This window comes from Mytilus trossulus, unplaced genomic scaffold (assembly GCF_036588685.1).
Source record: "Mytilus trossulus isolate FHL-02 unplaced genomic scaffold, PNRI_Mtr1.1.1.hap1 h1tg000103l__unscaffolded, whole genome shotgun sequence".
In the NCBI taxonomy this organism is placed as follows: domain Eukaryota; kingdom Metazoa; phylum Mollusca; class Bivalvia; order Mytilida; family Mytilidae; genus Mytilus; species Mytilus trossulus.
The window spans coordinates 1,687,336-1,703,883 of record NW_026963296.1 but is presented as its reverse complement, the minus strand read 5'-3'; the positions used below and the strand labels follow the sequence as shown (position 1 = coordinate 1,703,883).

At 33.4% G+C, this 16,548-nt stretch overlaps 1 protein-coding gene across 1 annotated transcript; it reads left to right on the top strand.

Annotated features, from left to right (window-relative positions):
- The first annotated feature begins 1,002 nt into the window (after nucleotides 1-1,002).
- On the top strand, nucleotides 1,003-12,353 carry LOC134699933 (biogenesis of lysosome-related organelles complex 1 subunit 5-like). The gene is made up of 5 exons (XM_063561332.1): nucleotides 1,003-1,064; nucleotides 6,696-6,778; nucleotides 7,353-7,482; nucleotides 8,209-8,261; nucleotides 12,144-12,353. The coding sequence occupies exons 1-5, from the start codon at nucleotides 1,040-1,042 to the stop codon at nucleotides 12,321-12,323; spliced, it is 471 nt and encodes a 156-aa protein (XP_063417402.1). The 5' UTR covers nucleotides 1,003-1,039; the 3' UTR covers nucleotides 12,324-12,353.
- Nucleotides 12,354-16,548: the final 4,195 nt, after the last annotated feature.

Below are 16,548 nucleotides of genomic sequence, written 5' to 3'. Positions count from 1 at the left end.
AACGATATTAGTATTGTAAAGTCTTAATGTTGACCCAATCATTATACCGCCGCTTCGCAAAAGTGCGAATATACTTTTTTTTTTATCTCTGTCTGTCCGTCCATCCAACCGTCCACTCGTCAGTCAGCCAGTCCGTCAGTTCGTCCTTCCGTCCCATGGATATTTTCGTTGCATCTTTTTCATGAACGACATTACAAGGATTTCTGAAAGGTTTATTGAAGTCGGCTATATCGTGTGATACGTTTTCTTATATTCATTACTCAACAAATTCTTGTTTACCGAACACTTTTCACGTGACAGCCAAGTTGAAAATTTCAGTCGTCACATTTTTCGCAGGAACTACAATACAATGATTTTTCAAGGTTTATATAAGTCAGCTATACGGTGTGAGGCTTTTTCAGATCCACAAGTCAACTCAACAACGAAGTATTCAAGTTATACAGATTTCAAATTGAGTGTATAGAAAGTATTCGAACCGAGATTCGAACTACCTCAGCCTTATGTTATCATATACGGAGTTATTTCTTAAAATATATTATTACATATCTAAACATAATAATACAGACAGACAAGTTTTATTTTACCCTGATGCCCTAATACTTGGCTTAATAAGTGTCGGACTTATGGGTTGTCGGAGTATTGGGCTGTCGGAACAATGGGTTGTCGGACTATTGGGTTAATTGTCGGACTAATGGGCTGTCGGAGTAATGGCGTGTAACCGAATATTGCACACTGAAATTTATTATTGAAACATCACTGAATTATTGATACACTTTGAATTTATTTATTTATCTACAATATGCACGATTTTGTTTGCTAACAATGTCACAAGTTGGACAGAGCGCAGCAGTGCACCACTTTTTAGAAAGCTCAAACTTGTATAATCAATGTTTATCTATTTCCGGAAAAAATCCTATTACGGTTTAAGACTCCAAAAAGGATCATACACGCGTTTGAAAAAGGCTACTTTTATTGTGATTGTAAAGAAATATTTTTAAGTTGATACAACAAAAAGTGGGCGGGGCTTTCTCTCTAAAACATGATTGACCAAACAATATTTAAGGGTAACGTTATAAGTTTTTGTCTTATTCACATCGTGTTATATGTTTGCCTTTTTGAACATTTGTGTTTTTATTTACCAGTGAGTGGGAATACTCAAGCTCAAATCCTTACTCTTGCGTTGAGACTTTATCATGTTTGTTGAAGAGGGACAGTCAAACTCATATTAAAATCGAAAATAAACTGACAACACCATGACTAAAAATGAAAAAGACAAACAGACAAACAATAGTACAGAAGACATAACATAGAAAACTAAAGAATAAACAACACGACCCCCCCCCCCCTCCAAAACCTAGGGGTGAAATGAGGTGCTCCGAGAGGGTAAGCAGATCCTGCTCCACATGTTGCACCATCCTGTTGCTTGTGTGATAACAAATCCGGTAAATAGTCTAATTCAGTAATTCGGTGTCACATTCATGAAAGAGAAGGGGTTTGTAGTTATGACGTAAGGAACATATCATTTGTAAAACGGTTATTCCATAACGGTCCAACCAACCAACTCTGTATGGCATCCGTAAAATTTACGAAGGATGATTTCAACTTCACCATTTGGAACTCTTGGTTTAATAGCTTCCTTGTGAGCAACAACCCTCTATTAAAAAAATCATGATAGGAAATACAAGCACGGGATCTGTATATTGTATGCAGTTTTACATAATAAATAAATATATATAAAAATACAAATATTGTATTGGCACAAACTCAATTACAATAATTGACAACTGCCCATACAACTAGTATACAAATAGTTATGATGCAGCAATTTCATTTATTATACTTCAAGTTAAAATGCCAGATTTTGATTGGCTAATACGAGGGTGTCATTTTACTCTATCACATAGCTGAGAGGGTGACAATTTTTTTGAATGTTACCCTCTCGTCTAAACCAATCAAAAACCGACAATTTAAAGGACAATGGATTGAATTTACATCAAGTAGTTCAATACAATGCTTAAGTTTTACGTTTTGGATCAAATTTTATTATTTCACTGTCAAAATAAAATAAAAAAAACATCTTGTTGTTTATGTCTAATACTCGTAACGTTGTTATGTACGTGACGTCATAGAAAATCCTTTTGAAATAAAATTAATCTGTAAAAGATAAAAACGGTAGGACGTTCAGTATAATAAATTAAATAACAAATAGCTGAGAGGGTGATAGAGCAGATTGGTACCCCTTGAAAAAGCATTGTCAACCTTGGCTTCGCCGCGGTTGACAATGTTTTCTCGGGGTACCAATCTGCTCTATCACCCTCTCAGCTATGTGTTATTTATATAATGTTAAACAGTACTACCATGATTATAGAATATGATCAATAGGCATATTTCGAACAATGAAATGTGCAGTTATAAATATATCAATATATATATATAGGTTAATTTTTAAGAACACACTAACAACATAAGTATATTGTATGGTATAGCTTCAAATTGTTCATATTACTCATTTATAAGGACATTTTTCCTTAATTCAAAAGATTGATTAATAAAAGATGATATTAATCTAAGTGTTTTTCTACACTTGCTATTAATTAAGTAGAAGTTTGATATATTCATACTCTATATTTGATAATAGAAAAATATGTAAATGATATGATGAGAATTTTATTCATGGATCAATATTTTCACAAGACTGGGACATTGTGTGAGGATGGTTTTAAATCCTAGCTGCACATCTGTATTTAAAATCCAATGCTGAGACCTCTGTTAAGTTTTAGAGTCATTAAAAACTGCTGCAACTTTAACATGTGTAACATGTTGATTTTTCATGAACTTCAGTAATACCCTTCACTAACAAGGAATACCAGTCTTTGCTTAGGCCAAAAAATATGCATGTGTTTTCTTTAAAACGTGTTGAAAAAAATTAGGGTATGAAGGTATAGGCAATATTATTTAATTTACGGACATTTTTTAGCTGGTTATCACTAGGGAATCAGTCTTGATTATAACGGTGCTTGATCTAAAATAGCATAAAAAGTTTTAGGCTAAAGACACACAAATTAGGGTAGGTACAATGAAGGGTTAGCATGTATTATGATTTTTTTGCGTCAATAATTTCTACAGTATAAAAAAGAAGATGTGGTATGATTGCCAATGAGACAACTATCCACAAAAGACCAAAATGACACAGACATTAACAACTATAGGTCACTGTACGGCCTTCAACAATGAGCAAAGCCCATACCCCATAGTCAGCTATAAAAGGCCCGATGAGGCATATCATGCCAACAAACTGAAATTTATGTCAAAAGTTTATTGTGAAAACATTGGATAACTTGTTTCAAATTATAATTTGATTAATGATTCCTGAATTTGAAATAAGTGTAGCAGTTAGGATTATTATGTCATAATTATTTCCCTTGTTTAAAACTATAAATTTCATATTTCTTAATTTGATGATTTAGATTAAGCTTATTCAGTACATATTTGTTAAATTGCATAGCTTTTGCTATTTCAAATCATTAGTTAAAGGTATTTATTTTTATTGTAAAGTTTAAGCATCGTTGCAAATTCTTTGGATACCTTCTGTGAGAGATTTATATATTTTATATATAAACTAGTTTTAGATTCTTATTTTGAATCCTCTGAGGACTGACATTCAGTCCCACTAAGGAAAGCCAAGCTTTCCAACCAGTTTCCAATAGGTTAGTGCTTTTGCTACATGCCTCCTCAGTACGGTAAATTCAAGTCGTAATGAATGCTCCTTTTCTACACTTTTGGCTTTACATTAATAAAAGATGTATTTTGTTAATTAAATTATATATTGTTTTCAGTTTATGGTTTTTATTCACTTAGATTTATTACAGCTCATCACTTTTGGCATCAGTCGTTTCCATTACATCAGTTTACAAACTAGAATTAGCTGTGGTCCGCATCCCCGAATCTTGGGCAGAATTGTTCCTGCTACATTTGGTAGTGCGGGTGGGGTGTGGAATTCTAAAGCAGCTTTTCTGGTTTGTAACTGAACAAAATTATACTAAGAAATGTAGCAGACATTTGAGTCAATTCTTGTTGGAATTGGATATGACAGTCCTCAGCAGACCAGTTTTGAATAGTTATTTCTGGGGTATTTTATGTTCATTGTTTGGTTCATTTTCTACATGTATATTTAGTTATGATTAGGTTTGAAGAAAAACCTTGTTTGTTTGATGGTATCAGCATTGATATTACAGATTATTTTGTGCATTTTGAGACTGTTTCTCTGTGGAATCAGTGGAATGAATTTGAGATGGCATGTCAGTTGGTAATGAATTTGAGAGGTGATGCTCAAACTATTTTACGTTTCTTAAAGAGGCCACAGTTATACGATTATGACTGCTTAAAAAATATTCTCATTCAGAGGTTTAATCCTAAGGAGAGGGTGGCATATTTTAAATTTCAACTGCGAGTTTGTAGTTTGAAAGAAAAGGAAACAATTTCTGATTTTGGTCAGCGTTTTAAGATACTAGCTCATAAGGCTTATCCTGATAATTTTTCCGATTTGGATTTGTATTTTACTGACTTATTTTCATCATGTTTGAATATTGAGATGGCTAAATTTGTCACTTTTAAACACCCTCATAGTTTAGAGGAGGCTTTATCACTAGCTATTGAATATGAAGCTGTTCATTTTTCGGGTGATTCAGAGACTATTGGCGAGTCAGAAAGTTTAGATTGTTGTAAAACAGTTCATAACAGTTTTGAAATTTTAATTAATATATTGAGGAGGCGATTGAGATCACGAAGGAAACGTAAACCTAAGAGATGTTTTAAATGTCATCAGTTAGGTCATGTCAGGTCTAAGTGTTCAAATGCGTCTTTTATTGCTCATGATAGAGATGCAAGGTCTGCAGATAGTGAAGTAAAGCTCTCAGAAATAGGCGGCATGTCGAAGACTGATTTAAATCACAATTTATGTAGTTCAGATTGTGTGACCTTTGTTTAATGTTTGTTTTTACATTGTGTTGTTTGAAAATATTCAGTTTTACTTTAGGTTTTATTTCAATGTTCTCGGAGGTGTCATGCGTCTCAGTTTTTTACTGTTTGGTTATAATTTTTAAAGGGAGGGATGTTTCACATCCCAACTTGTTTTATTCTTCATTTTCATTATTAACTTGAATTATGGCTGATCTTCTGTGTAGTTTGAAGTGTAGACTGTTAGCTAGTATTAGTAGGAATTGGCTTGTTTTATGAGTTGTTGCTCGTTTGTCTGGATTGTAATCTCTAGCTAAATATTTATTATTTAGAGAGTTTACGGGAGACCGACTTCTTGACTTTTGTCATGGCAGAAACCAATAGAGAGAACGTTAAGCTTGAAGTTAGGAACACTTCTAGCTCATACAGATGGATCTTATCCATTATTTAGAACCTTGCTAAAAAGATGGACATCGTCCAACTTTATTTGAGACCCTTGCATACAGATGGACCCGATCCATCTCCGGTGGCACAAGGTCTGTGTTACCGTTATCAACAACGCTGGAGTGCAGTTAAAGAACCCGGTGGTACAAGTCAAATGTGCCACTGTGAGATCAACATTGGTGGACATTGCCTGGTATAACTTTTCATGGATTTAACATTAGATGTGCCGTTACAATATATGCCGTACCATGGAATCTGAAGAATACTTACCACGAAGACCTCAAGTTGCGTCCCTTATTCTTTGAAACTGATGCCGATGTGTGTTTGTGTATACGTTAAACAGTGACATTTATTTAAAAGTGATAGTTTGACCCTTGCTTGAAAGACATTTAATCTGATGTACATTAATTTCCAAATGTTATTCCATTTACATTTGTTTCCGAAGGAAGGAGGAGGGTATCAGACTGGTGTTGTGATCTCATTGAACATTCTCGTGATTCGACTTTAAAAGATGAATATTTTGGATTTAATGTTTGATCCTGACATTTGGATTTTGCGTGCGTATTGATCATGTTGATGCAGAAACATGAATATGATAGACATTTCAGTTTGTAGACTTTATTAATGAAATTTATTGTTTGTCTTAGGGGGGAGGAATGTAGCAGTTAGGATTATTATGTCATAATTATTTCCCTTGTTTAAAACTATAAATTTCATATTTCTTAATTTGATGATTTAGATTAAGCTTATTCAGTACATATTTGTTAAATTGCATAGCTTTTGCTATTTGAAATCATTAGTTAAAGGTATTTATTTTTATTGTAAAGTTTAAGCATCGTTGCAAATTCTTTGGATACCTTCTGTGAGAGATTTATATATTTTATATATAAACTAGTTTTAGATTCTTATTTTGAATCCTCTGAGGACTGACATTCAGTCCCACTAAGGAAAGCCAAGCTTTCCAACCAGTTTCCAATAGGTTAGTGCTTTTGCTACATGCCTCCTCAGTACGGTAAATTCAAGTCGTAATGAATGCTCCTTTTCTACACTTTTGGCTTTACATTAATAAAAGATGTATTTTGTTAATTAATTATATATTGTTTTCAGTTTATGGTTTTTATTCACTTAGATTTATTACAGCTCATCACTTTTGGCATCAGTCGTTTCCATTACATCAGTTTACAAACTAGAATTAGCTGTGGTCCGCATCCCCGAATCTTAGGCAGAATCGTTCCTGCTACATAAGAAATGCAATATTATTGTATTAATGAATGTTTTTCATAATTAAACCATAGAAGTGAATGAGATTCATGCAAGATTACTGGACCACAGACCAGTGTTACAAGGACATATCAACCACTTCGTACAAGAATTTGAGGTGAGTATGTTTTAGAATCCTGTTCATCACTGATCAGATCTCAAGGGAGTTTCTACTGTAAATTCACAAATGATTGTGAGGTTTTTATTAATTAATGGGACAAATGCTGGGTGAGTTTAGCAAGAATAGGAACTCACATTCAAACAGCTGAAAAACAAACCTAAGCTAGGATGAAATTTAAAAAAAAAGCAGGATAGGAGTTTTGAGTTTAAAAAGAAAAGGAAGGATGAGCTACTTCATATAAAAAGTGTCATGATCACAATTTATGTAAACAAATTAGGATATGTAATTAAAGTAACAAAAAAGGCAGGACCAAATAGAGTAAATATTTTTTTTTTTGAAAGGACAGAGACTACATGGCCAACATTTTTTAGTCTAGCACTGTCCTTTAAAGACTAAGAAGACACCAATAACCTAATTACAAATGTAGTATTGAACTATTGTCAGGATCTGAACAATATTTTTATAAATTTATTAGAGATCTTTTAAAGACAGCCCACATCTTAATCTGTAAAATAGTCAAGTGTAATATCAGACTCAGATGCTGTTATTTATTTTGTTTTGCTTTTTTTAGGATAAAAGACAACACAGGGAACCAGAGCGATTAGAAAAAGTTTTAGACAATGTTAAAGAAATGAACGAGAAACTGATTCTGGAGAGTCTGAAAGCTATGCAGGTCTTCTTACCTGATGTTTCTGCCAAAGGTATGACCAATAACAAAATTGTATGTTTTACAAAGGAAAATAATGTTAGAGCAGGAAAAAATCTATAAAAAAAATTAAAAAAAAACAACAGCTTGTGTCATACTTTTTTCAGGCAGGTAGGTACGGTAGGCAACATGAAACAATTTGAATTTTATTTGGCCTTACTTCAGTAAAATTTAGCAATCTCATTAACTTTTACCATTAATCGGTAAATTTTTATTTACCAATGACAATGTACACATTACTTTCTAAATTGGCAGTATCAAAGTGTACTGTATGTATAATGGGTTACACAGTCAAATTTTGTAGAAATCAGTTGTATTCAAAATAAAGATGCTTATATTTTGAAAGTAACATTTCTCTTAGACAGTTTTTAATGCATGTACAATGATGTATTAAGGGATGACAATTAACTTGAAATTGAGAATTGAAATGAGGAATGAAGTGTCAAAGAGGTAACAGCCAAATGCCACCAATAGGTCTTCAATGCAGAAAAAAAATCCCACACCCACTTCTGGGCCTCAGCTGGCCCCTAAATAAAAATGTGTACTATTTAAAATTTGTGGCAGTCATTGCAGAGTTATTGGACTTTGACATATCATACACTAACTTGAAATAAAATACCGGTAGGGAGATGTGGTGTGATGGTAATAAGACAACTATCTATCCATTGGCGGATCCAGGGGGAGAGTTCTGGTTTTTAAATTTTTCTTTGTTTTATTTCAGTAAAAGTTGCAACAGAAATGTGCAGAAAAATTGAAGATGGTGAAATACTTGAGGTGAACTAATTTCTAACCTCTACATCATTCTTTAGTTGTCTGGTGGAGAGTTTTCTCATTGGCAATCATATTTTTAGCTCACCTGGCCCAAAGAGCCAAGTGAGCTTTTCTCATCACTTGGCGTCCGTCGTCGTCGTCCGGCGTCGTCTGTCTTTAGCTTTTACAAAAATCTTCTCCTCTTAAATTACTGGGCCAAATTAAACCAAACTTGGCCACAATCATCATTGAGGTATCTAGTTTTAAAAATGTGTGGCGTGACCCGGCCAACCAACCAAGATGGCCGCCACAGCTAAAAATAGAACATAGGGGTAAAATGCAGTTTTTGGCCTATAACTCAAAAATCAAAGCATTTAGAGGAAATCTGACAGGGTTTAATTGGTTATCAGGTCAAGATCTATCTGCCCTGAAATTTTCAGATGAATCGAACAAATTTTTGTTGGGTTGCTGCCCCTGTATTGGTAATTTTAAGGAAATTTTGTCCGTTTTCACTTATTATCTTGAAAATTATTATAGATAGAGATAAACTGTAAACAGCAATAATGTTAAGCAAAGTAAGATCTACAAATAAGTCAACATGATCAAAATGGTCATTTGACTCCTTAAGGAGTTATTGCCCTTAATAGTCATTTTTACCAATTTTTCTTAAATTTTGTAATCTTTTACAAAAATCTTCTCCTCTGCAACCACTGGACCAAATTTAACCAAACTTAGCTACATTCATTATTAGGGTATCTAGTTTAAAAAATGTGTGCGATGACCTGGCCAACCAACCAAGATGGCCACCATAGCTAAAAATAGAACATAGGTGTAAAATGTAGATTTTGGCTTATAACTCTGAAACCAAAGCATTTAAAGCAAATTAAACAAGGGGTTAACTTGTTTATTTGGTAAATATCTATCTGCCCTGAAATTTTCAGATGAATTGGACCACTGGTTGTTGGGTTGCTGCCCCCCAATTGGTAATTTTTAAAGAAATTTATCTGTTTTTGATCATTTTCTTGAATACTATTATATAATAGAGATAAACTGCAAACAGCAAGAATGTTCAGCAAATTAAGATCTACATATAAGTCAGGAGTTATTGCCCTTTATAGTAAATTTTTAACAATTTTCATGAATTTGGTAAATTTTGGTAATATTTTCAAAATATTTCCCTCTATAACTAAAGAGCCAAGTTCATTACAGATAGAGAAAATTGTAAGTAGCAAGAATGATCAGTAAAGTATAATCTACAAACAAATCACCATCACACAATTTTGTCATGAATCCATCTGTTTTCTTTGTTTAATAATCACATAGACCAAGGTGAGCGACACCGGCTCTTTAGAGCCTCTAATTCTATTTTAATACCAAATATGGGAGATAACTCTTCTTTAACAAAGTATTTCTTACCTTGTGGTGTATTAAAAGTAACTAGCAAACTTAGGAAAAACAAAACCATCAATGATCCCTCCAAAGATTCACTTACCATTAGAATAAATGTGAAATTAGTAAATATACTTTATTTACCACAACTCTAAATTTTGGTAATGTTATTAATTAATACATTTAACGTGACGGTACCCAAATTGCACCTATTTGACAGTTTTTTCAACTACGATTTTTTATGATTAAGACAAAAGTTTCCATTTTGTGTTTATTTTGTAGCCGTATCCTTCTTTACTATATAGGTACACCAATTTGATTTTCAATTCATATGGAATCATAGAAAATTGGTCTGAACTAACCTCCAAACCATCAATGATTCTGTACTGAGGAGTACTCAAATTGCATCCATGCTTAAATTCGCATCGTCAAAAGTCGAATAACAGTGCTTTTGTTTATTTTTTTCAAATATTTTGAACAATTGGATATTTGTCCATGCTTACTCTTCTTTTTAGCTCACCTGACCTGAAAGATCAAGTGAGCTTTTCTCATCACACTGCGTCCGTCGTCCGTCGTCCGTAAACTTTTACAAAAATCTTCTCCTCTGAAACTACTGGTCCAAATTTAACCAAACTTGGCCACAATCATCCTTGGGGTACCTAGTTTTAAAAATGTGTCTGGTGACCTGGCCATCCAACCAAGATGGCCGCCATGGCTAAAAATAGAACACAGGGGTAAAATGTATATTTTGGCTTATATCTTTGAAACCAAAACATTTAGAGCAAATCTGACATGGGACAAAATTGTTGATCAGGTCAAGATCTATCTGCCCTGAAATTTTCAGATGAATCGGACAACCTGTTGTTGGGTTGCTGCCCCTGAATTGGTTATTTTAAGGAAATTTTGCAGTTTTTGGCTATTATCTTGAATACTATTATAAATAGAGATAAACTGTAAACAGCAATAATGTTCAGCAAAGTAAGACCTACAAATAAGTCAACGTGCCCAAAATTGTCAGTCAACCCCTTAAGGAGTTATTGCCCTTTATAGTCAATTTTTAACAACTTTTCGTCATTTTTTCTTACTTGTACAAAAGTCTTCTTCTCTGAAACTACATGGCCAAATTTAACCAAACTTGGCCACAATTATCAATGTGGTATATAGTTTAAAAAATGTGTCCGATGACCCCGCCTACCAAACAAAATGGCCGACATGGCTAAAATTAGAACATAGTGGTAAAATGTAGTTTTTGATTTATATCTTTGAAACTAAGACATTTAGGGCAATTCTTTCAAGATTTAAATGTCCATCTGAATAAGATCTATCCCCTCACAAATTTTCAGATGAATCTGACAACTCGTTGTTGGGTTGCTGCCCTAAAATTGTTAATTTTAAGGAAATTTTGCAGTTTTTGGTTATTATCTTGAATACTATTATAGATAGAGATAAACTGTAAACAGCAATAATGTTCAGCAAAGTAAGATCTACAAATAAGTCAACATGATCAAAATTGTTATAGGACCCCTTTAGGAGTTATTGCCCTTTATAGTCAATATTGAACAACTTTTCGTCATTTTTGTAACTTGTACAAAAATCTTTTTTTCTAAAACTATGGGCCAAATTTAACAAACTTGGCCACAATCATTACTAGGGTATCTATTTTAAAAAAAGTGTCTAATGACCCCACCTACCAACCAAGATGACCGACATCAGTCAATACAGTAACAGGTGAGCGACACAGGCTCTTGAGAGCCTCTAGTTTTAAGAAATGAATACTTGAAACATATTGTATTTTCTAATTTCAAAAAGATGACGTTTGATGACGTCGCATGGCGACCTTTCAGTACATTTTGCTTTTTCAGTAAACACTTCATCTGTTGATAAATAATGTGAACGTTTTGTGTATATTTAAATATATTTACCTATTTTGAAAGACATGTATAGTATCAAATCATAAAAATACAAATTGTTTAGTCTCTAGGAGATTTTTAAGATTTCCGCTGCTATTTTTGCTAAATAGGTGCAATTTGGGTACTCGTTGCAATTTGGGTACCGTTACGTTACCTACATTGATTTGATATACATCGACATATTGTTTGAGTTCTTGTAGTACACACATGAAACATTGCACAGTGAAACAAAGAATTTTAACTAAGATCGTTATATGTCCAATCCACACTATTATTTTCTATGTTCAATGGACTATGAAATCAGAGTAAAAACAATAATTTGACATTTACATTAGAAAGATCATATCATAAGGAACATGTGTACTAAGTTTCAAGTTGAATCAAAAACTACCTCGATCAAAAACTTAAGCCTGAAGACAGACAAACGAACGGAAGGATGGATGAACAGAAGGACAAACAAACAGACACACAGACCAGAAAACATAATGCACATAAATGGGGCATAAAAATATATAGATGAAAATCTATCAATTTGCTTAGTAACGCACTCAGAATTGTAAATTTACCTTTTTTACAAAATCCCATATGATATTTTTATTCATTGTAGAATAAACAGCTGTTACAGAACAGAGTCTCAAGGAAAGAGAGATGGGATGAATTCCTAAAGAAACAGTATCATAACTGTGATGAGATTGATACAGACTTTAATCAGCAAGTGGAACGTCTCAAAACACATTATGAAGACTTAGAGGATAAGTTAGGATACTCAACCATGGCAAGCGTATGACACAAACAGATATTTGTTTATTATATTGTTAATTTATTATTAAAATTAAAATGTTGAATTTTTTAAACACTTGTTGTGTGAGTGACTGACATTTTACAGATGTTGATATATGAAGGTCTTTCATTTCCATATTCTTTATTTTTTTATAGATAAAAATAAGAAGATGTGGCATGAGTGCCAATGAGACAACTCTCCATCCAAGTCACAATTTGTAAAGGTAAACCATTGTAGATCAAAGTATGGTCTTCAACAAGGAGAATACTGTTATATATATCTTTGACACATTCCCCATTTCCATTCTTAATTTTATTGATTACCTCCCTTACACTGCTTGAAAATAATGTATTAAGAAATGATGATTGTCCTTAGATGATAAGCTGTAAAAAAAGTTATTTAACGTTTATACTATAATTAATTATTTTTAATATTAACAATGACTATGCATTTTATAATTTTATATTTTATGATGTATTTAAATGAGTAGTTATTGTTGCAAACTCCTTCAGAAATTTGAATTGAGATTATTTTTGGAAGAAAGCAGAGGTTAAAAAAAATTGGAAGGGGGATACAATTTTTTCAATTCAAAAATTCGGAAATTAAAAAGAAAATTTCTTCAAAAATTTTTTAAGGAGGGGATTGATATTCAACAGCATAGTGTATTGCAAAAGCGAAAAAACATAATTTTAAGTTCATTAGACCACATTCAATCTGTGTCAAAAACCTATGCTGTGTCAGAAACCTATGATGTGTCAACTATTTAGTCACAATCTAAATTCAGAGCTAAATTCAGCTTGAATGTTATGTCAAAATTGAATACTTTCCCCAACTGTTCAGGGTTTGACCTCTGCGGTCGTATAAAGCTGTGCCCTGTGGAACATCCGGTTCTCTTTTATCATGTTTATACATATATATATTATTTACCCACTATCTCTATTCTGTAAACCTCTAAGGCAGCAACCATTTGATTTTCGAGGGGGGGGGGGGGGGGGGGGGGGGGCTATGTTTTTTTTTCTGGACAATTTTTTTTTAGCGACAAGTTGAAAACATTTTTTTCTTTCAATTTTTAATAGCATTACATATATTGGCAGCTGAGGGTGAAACAAACATTTTTTTTTATCAGAATCAAAAACAAATTATTTTTTCTTCAAAAACTGGAAACAAACTTTTTTTTCCAAAAAAAACCATAGACCCCCCCTCCCCCCCTCTCAGAAAATCAAATGGTTGCTGCCTAACCACACTCTCATATATAAATGCCTGATCATTGAATTGAAGGAGGTTCTGTCATATTGCAAATTGAGTAATTTGTTAATATTTTTGTAAAAGTTGGATGGAATTGTTTTCAAAACAGTAAAACCTTGTATTTGTATAGCATTATTTGTATTTGAATGTACAGTATTTGTTGTCAACTAGTTCCATTCAATGATAACCACTGAATCCTTGGAAGGAGTTTTTACTGATTAGCACATAATTATAAAGGTGTTTGGCTCGCCAGTGACATATTAGTTGCAGTATGTGAGACATTCATATTACTATCTTGTGTCAGCTGGGGTGTAAACTATTGGTATAAAGCTTTATATTTCAGAAGGTAGAAGATCTGGATGCTTCATATGTTTTATGCAGATACTGTATGTTATAAGGTTACTGTCATATGCTCATTATCATTGACCTCATTATAAGTGCCCCTTACGTGATTAGGTCTGTTTCACAGATACAAGCAGCAGGTCAACTATATGTGGTGTATGGAATGATTGTAAGGGGTACATGTCAGACTGGCAGATTTTATCTGACCTTGACCTCATTTCCATTGTTCATTGTTAATTTTTATCGAGCCTGCGACTTTTGTTGCAGCTCGACATAGGATTGTGATCTGTGGGCAACGGCAGCGGTGAAATTAACTTCTTCATTTTAAGAAGGTGGAAGACCTGGATGCTTCATACTATGTTTATAGATGCCTCATGTTACGAAGTTTCCGTCTGTCACACCTCCATTGTCATTGACCTAGTTTTCCTGCTTCAGTGACGACTTGAAAAAGATGTTAAGATTTTTTGTAATGTTAATTTCTCTCTTATTATGAGTAAAAGTCTAACTTTATTTGGTATGTGCATACCTTGCAAGGTCCTCATGGCCGTCAGACAGTTTTCACCTGACCTCAACCTCATTTTAAGGATCAGTGAACATGGATAAGTTTTGGTGGCCAAGTCCATATCTCAGATACTTTAAGAAATACATGTAGGTCTAGTATATTTGGTGTATATATCAACCTAGAAGGTGTCATCTGACATTGACCTCATTTTCATGGTTTAGTGGTTATAGTTAAGGTTTATTTGTGTTTTGCTCTGTTTTTCTTATATTGTATGCAATAGGTCTACTATATTTGGTGTATGAAATGATTGCATGGTGTTCCTGTCCAACTGACAGGTGTGATCTGACCGTGACCTATTTTTTCATGGTTTTTTGGTCAAAGTTAAGTTTTTGAGGTTTATCTTTTTTTCTAAAAGTATATGCAACATGTCAACTATATTTGGTGTATGGCAATATTTTGTTTACGTTTTTGTGTTTTGCGGTCTGTTTTTCATAAACTATAAGCAATAGGTCAACTATATTTGTTGTATGGAGGTATTGTGAGATGTAAATGTCTGCCTGGTATGGTAATCTGACCTTGACCTCATTTTCATGGTTCATTGGTCAATGTTTAGATTTCTTGGTTGGTTAAGTCTATTTCTTAGAAAGCCTAAGCAATAGGTCAACTATATTAAGTGTATTGATGAGTGTAAGATGCACATGTATTTCTCGTTTTCTTGGATTATGTTAAGTTTATGTGACAGTTGTAGTAAAGCTTTATATTTAGGACTATCAACATAATATCAATGGTTAGTAAAGAATGCGAGACATTTCAGCGTGCGCACTGTTGTTCTTTTTTTTTTGTATCTGATTTTCAAGCATTATAAGCAATAGGTCAACTATAAAGTGTATGGAATGATTGTTAAGTGTACATGTCTGTTTAGCTAAAAGATACTGCATTCTAGTAGTCTGTTGTTATTTATGTATTATTGTCATTTTATTTATTTCCTTTTGTTACATCTTCTGACATCGGACTCGGACTTCTCTTGAACTGAATTTTAATGTGCGTATTGTTATGCGTTCACTTTTCTACATTGGCTAGAGGTATAGGGGGAGGGTTGAGATCTCATTAACATGTTTAACCCCGCTGCAATTTTGCGCCTGTCCCAAGTCAGGAGCCTCTGGCCTTGTTAGTCTTGTATGATTTTTAATTTTAGTTTCTTGTGTATAATTTGGAGTTTAGTATGTCGTCCATTATCACTGTACTAGTATACATATTTTTTAAGGGGCAAGCTGAAGGACACCTACGGGTGCGGGAGTTTCTCGCTAAATTGAAGACCCATTGGTGGCCTTCGGCTGTTGTCTGCTCTATGCTCGGGTTGTTGTCGCTTTGACACATTCCCCATTTCATTTCTCAATTTTATTCTGGTAAGAAGTTTCATTATTCAAAATATTGACCCTTTACATTTCTTGCATAGTCTTTCTATTTGAATTACACAGTAGTCAGATGGCTTTTTTATGCATGGTCAGTCCAACAGTAAAAAAAGATATTTTATGGCAATACTATTTATTATTCTAGTCTCCATGATTTAATAGAAAAATGAAATAATATAATATTCAGACTACTTTTAAACCTTTGCTATAAAATGATGATACGTGTGTTCAGTTTATACAAAATTCTACAATATTGATGCATCTTTGGACTCACCAGTTTTAAAAATGGTGAGTCCATACGTATTTTCTTGAGTCCTGGACTCATGAACTCACCTAATTGAGAATCATGGACCATATATGTAGTTAATGAAGTAAGAAGTTGAGAAATGCTTTTATACAAAATCATTCACGTTTACGCTCTCATGCATACAATATATCAAACCCACCCAACATATGACCATGCCGATTAGAAATTGAATACATGCACCACTATCTAGTCGAATTCATACATCACTATCCAGCATGTCCTCTGTAAACATTCAAAAATTCTGAAAAGAAAACAAAACATATTGTAATACTGACAGACACGAAAACCAGGCATATGACCATTTTAAAATATGACAACAACTGGAAAAGTTAACAAATGAGTGTCGGCCAAATCTACAGTACCTCAAACAGACTCTGTTTAGTACCAACATGACGGCTGTCAGTCACACGAATATTGCTTTGC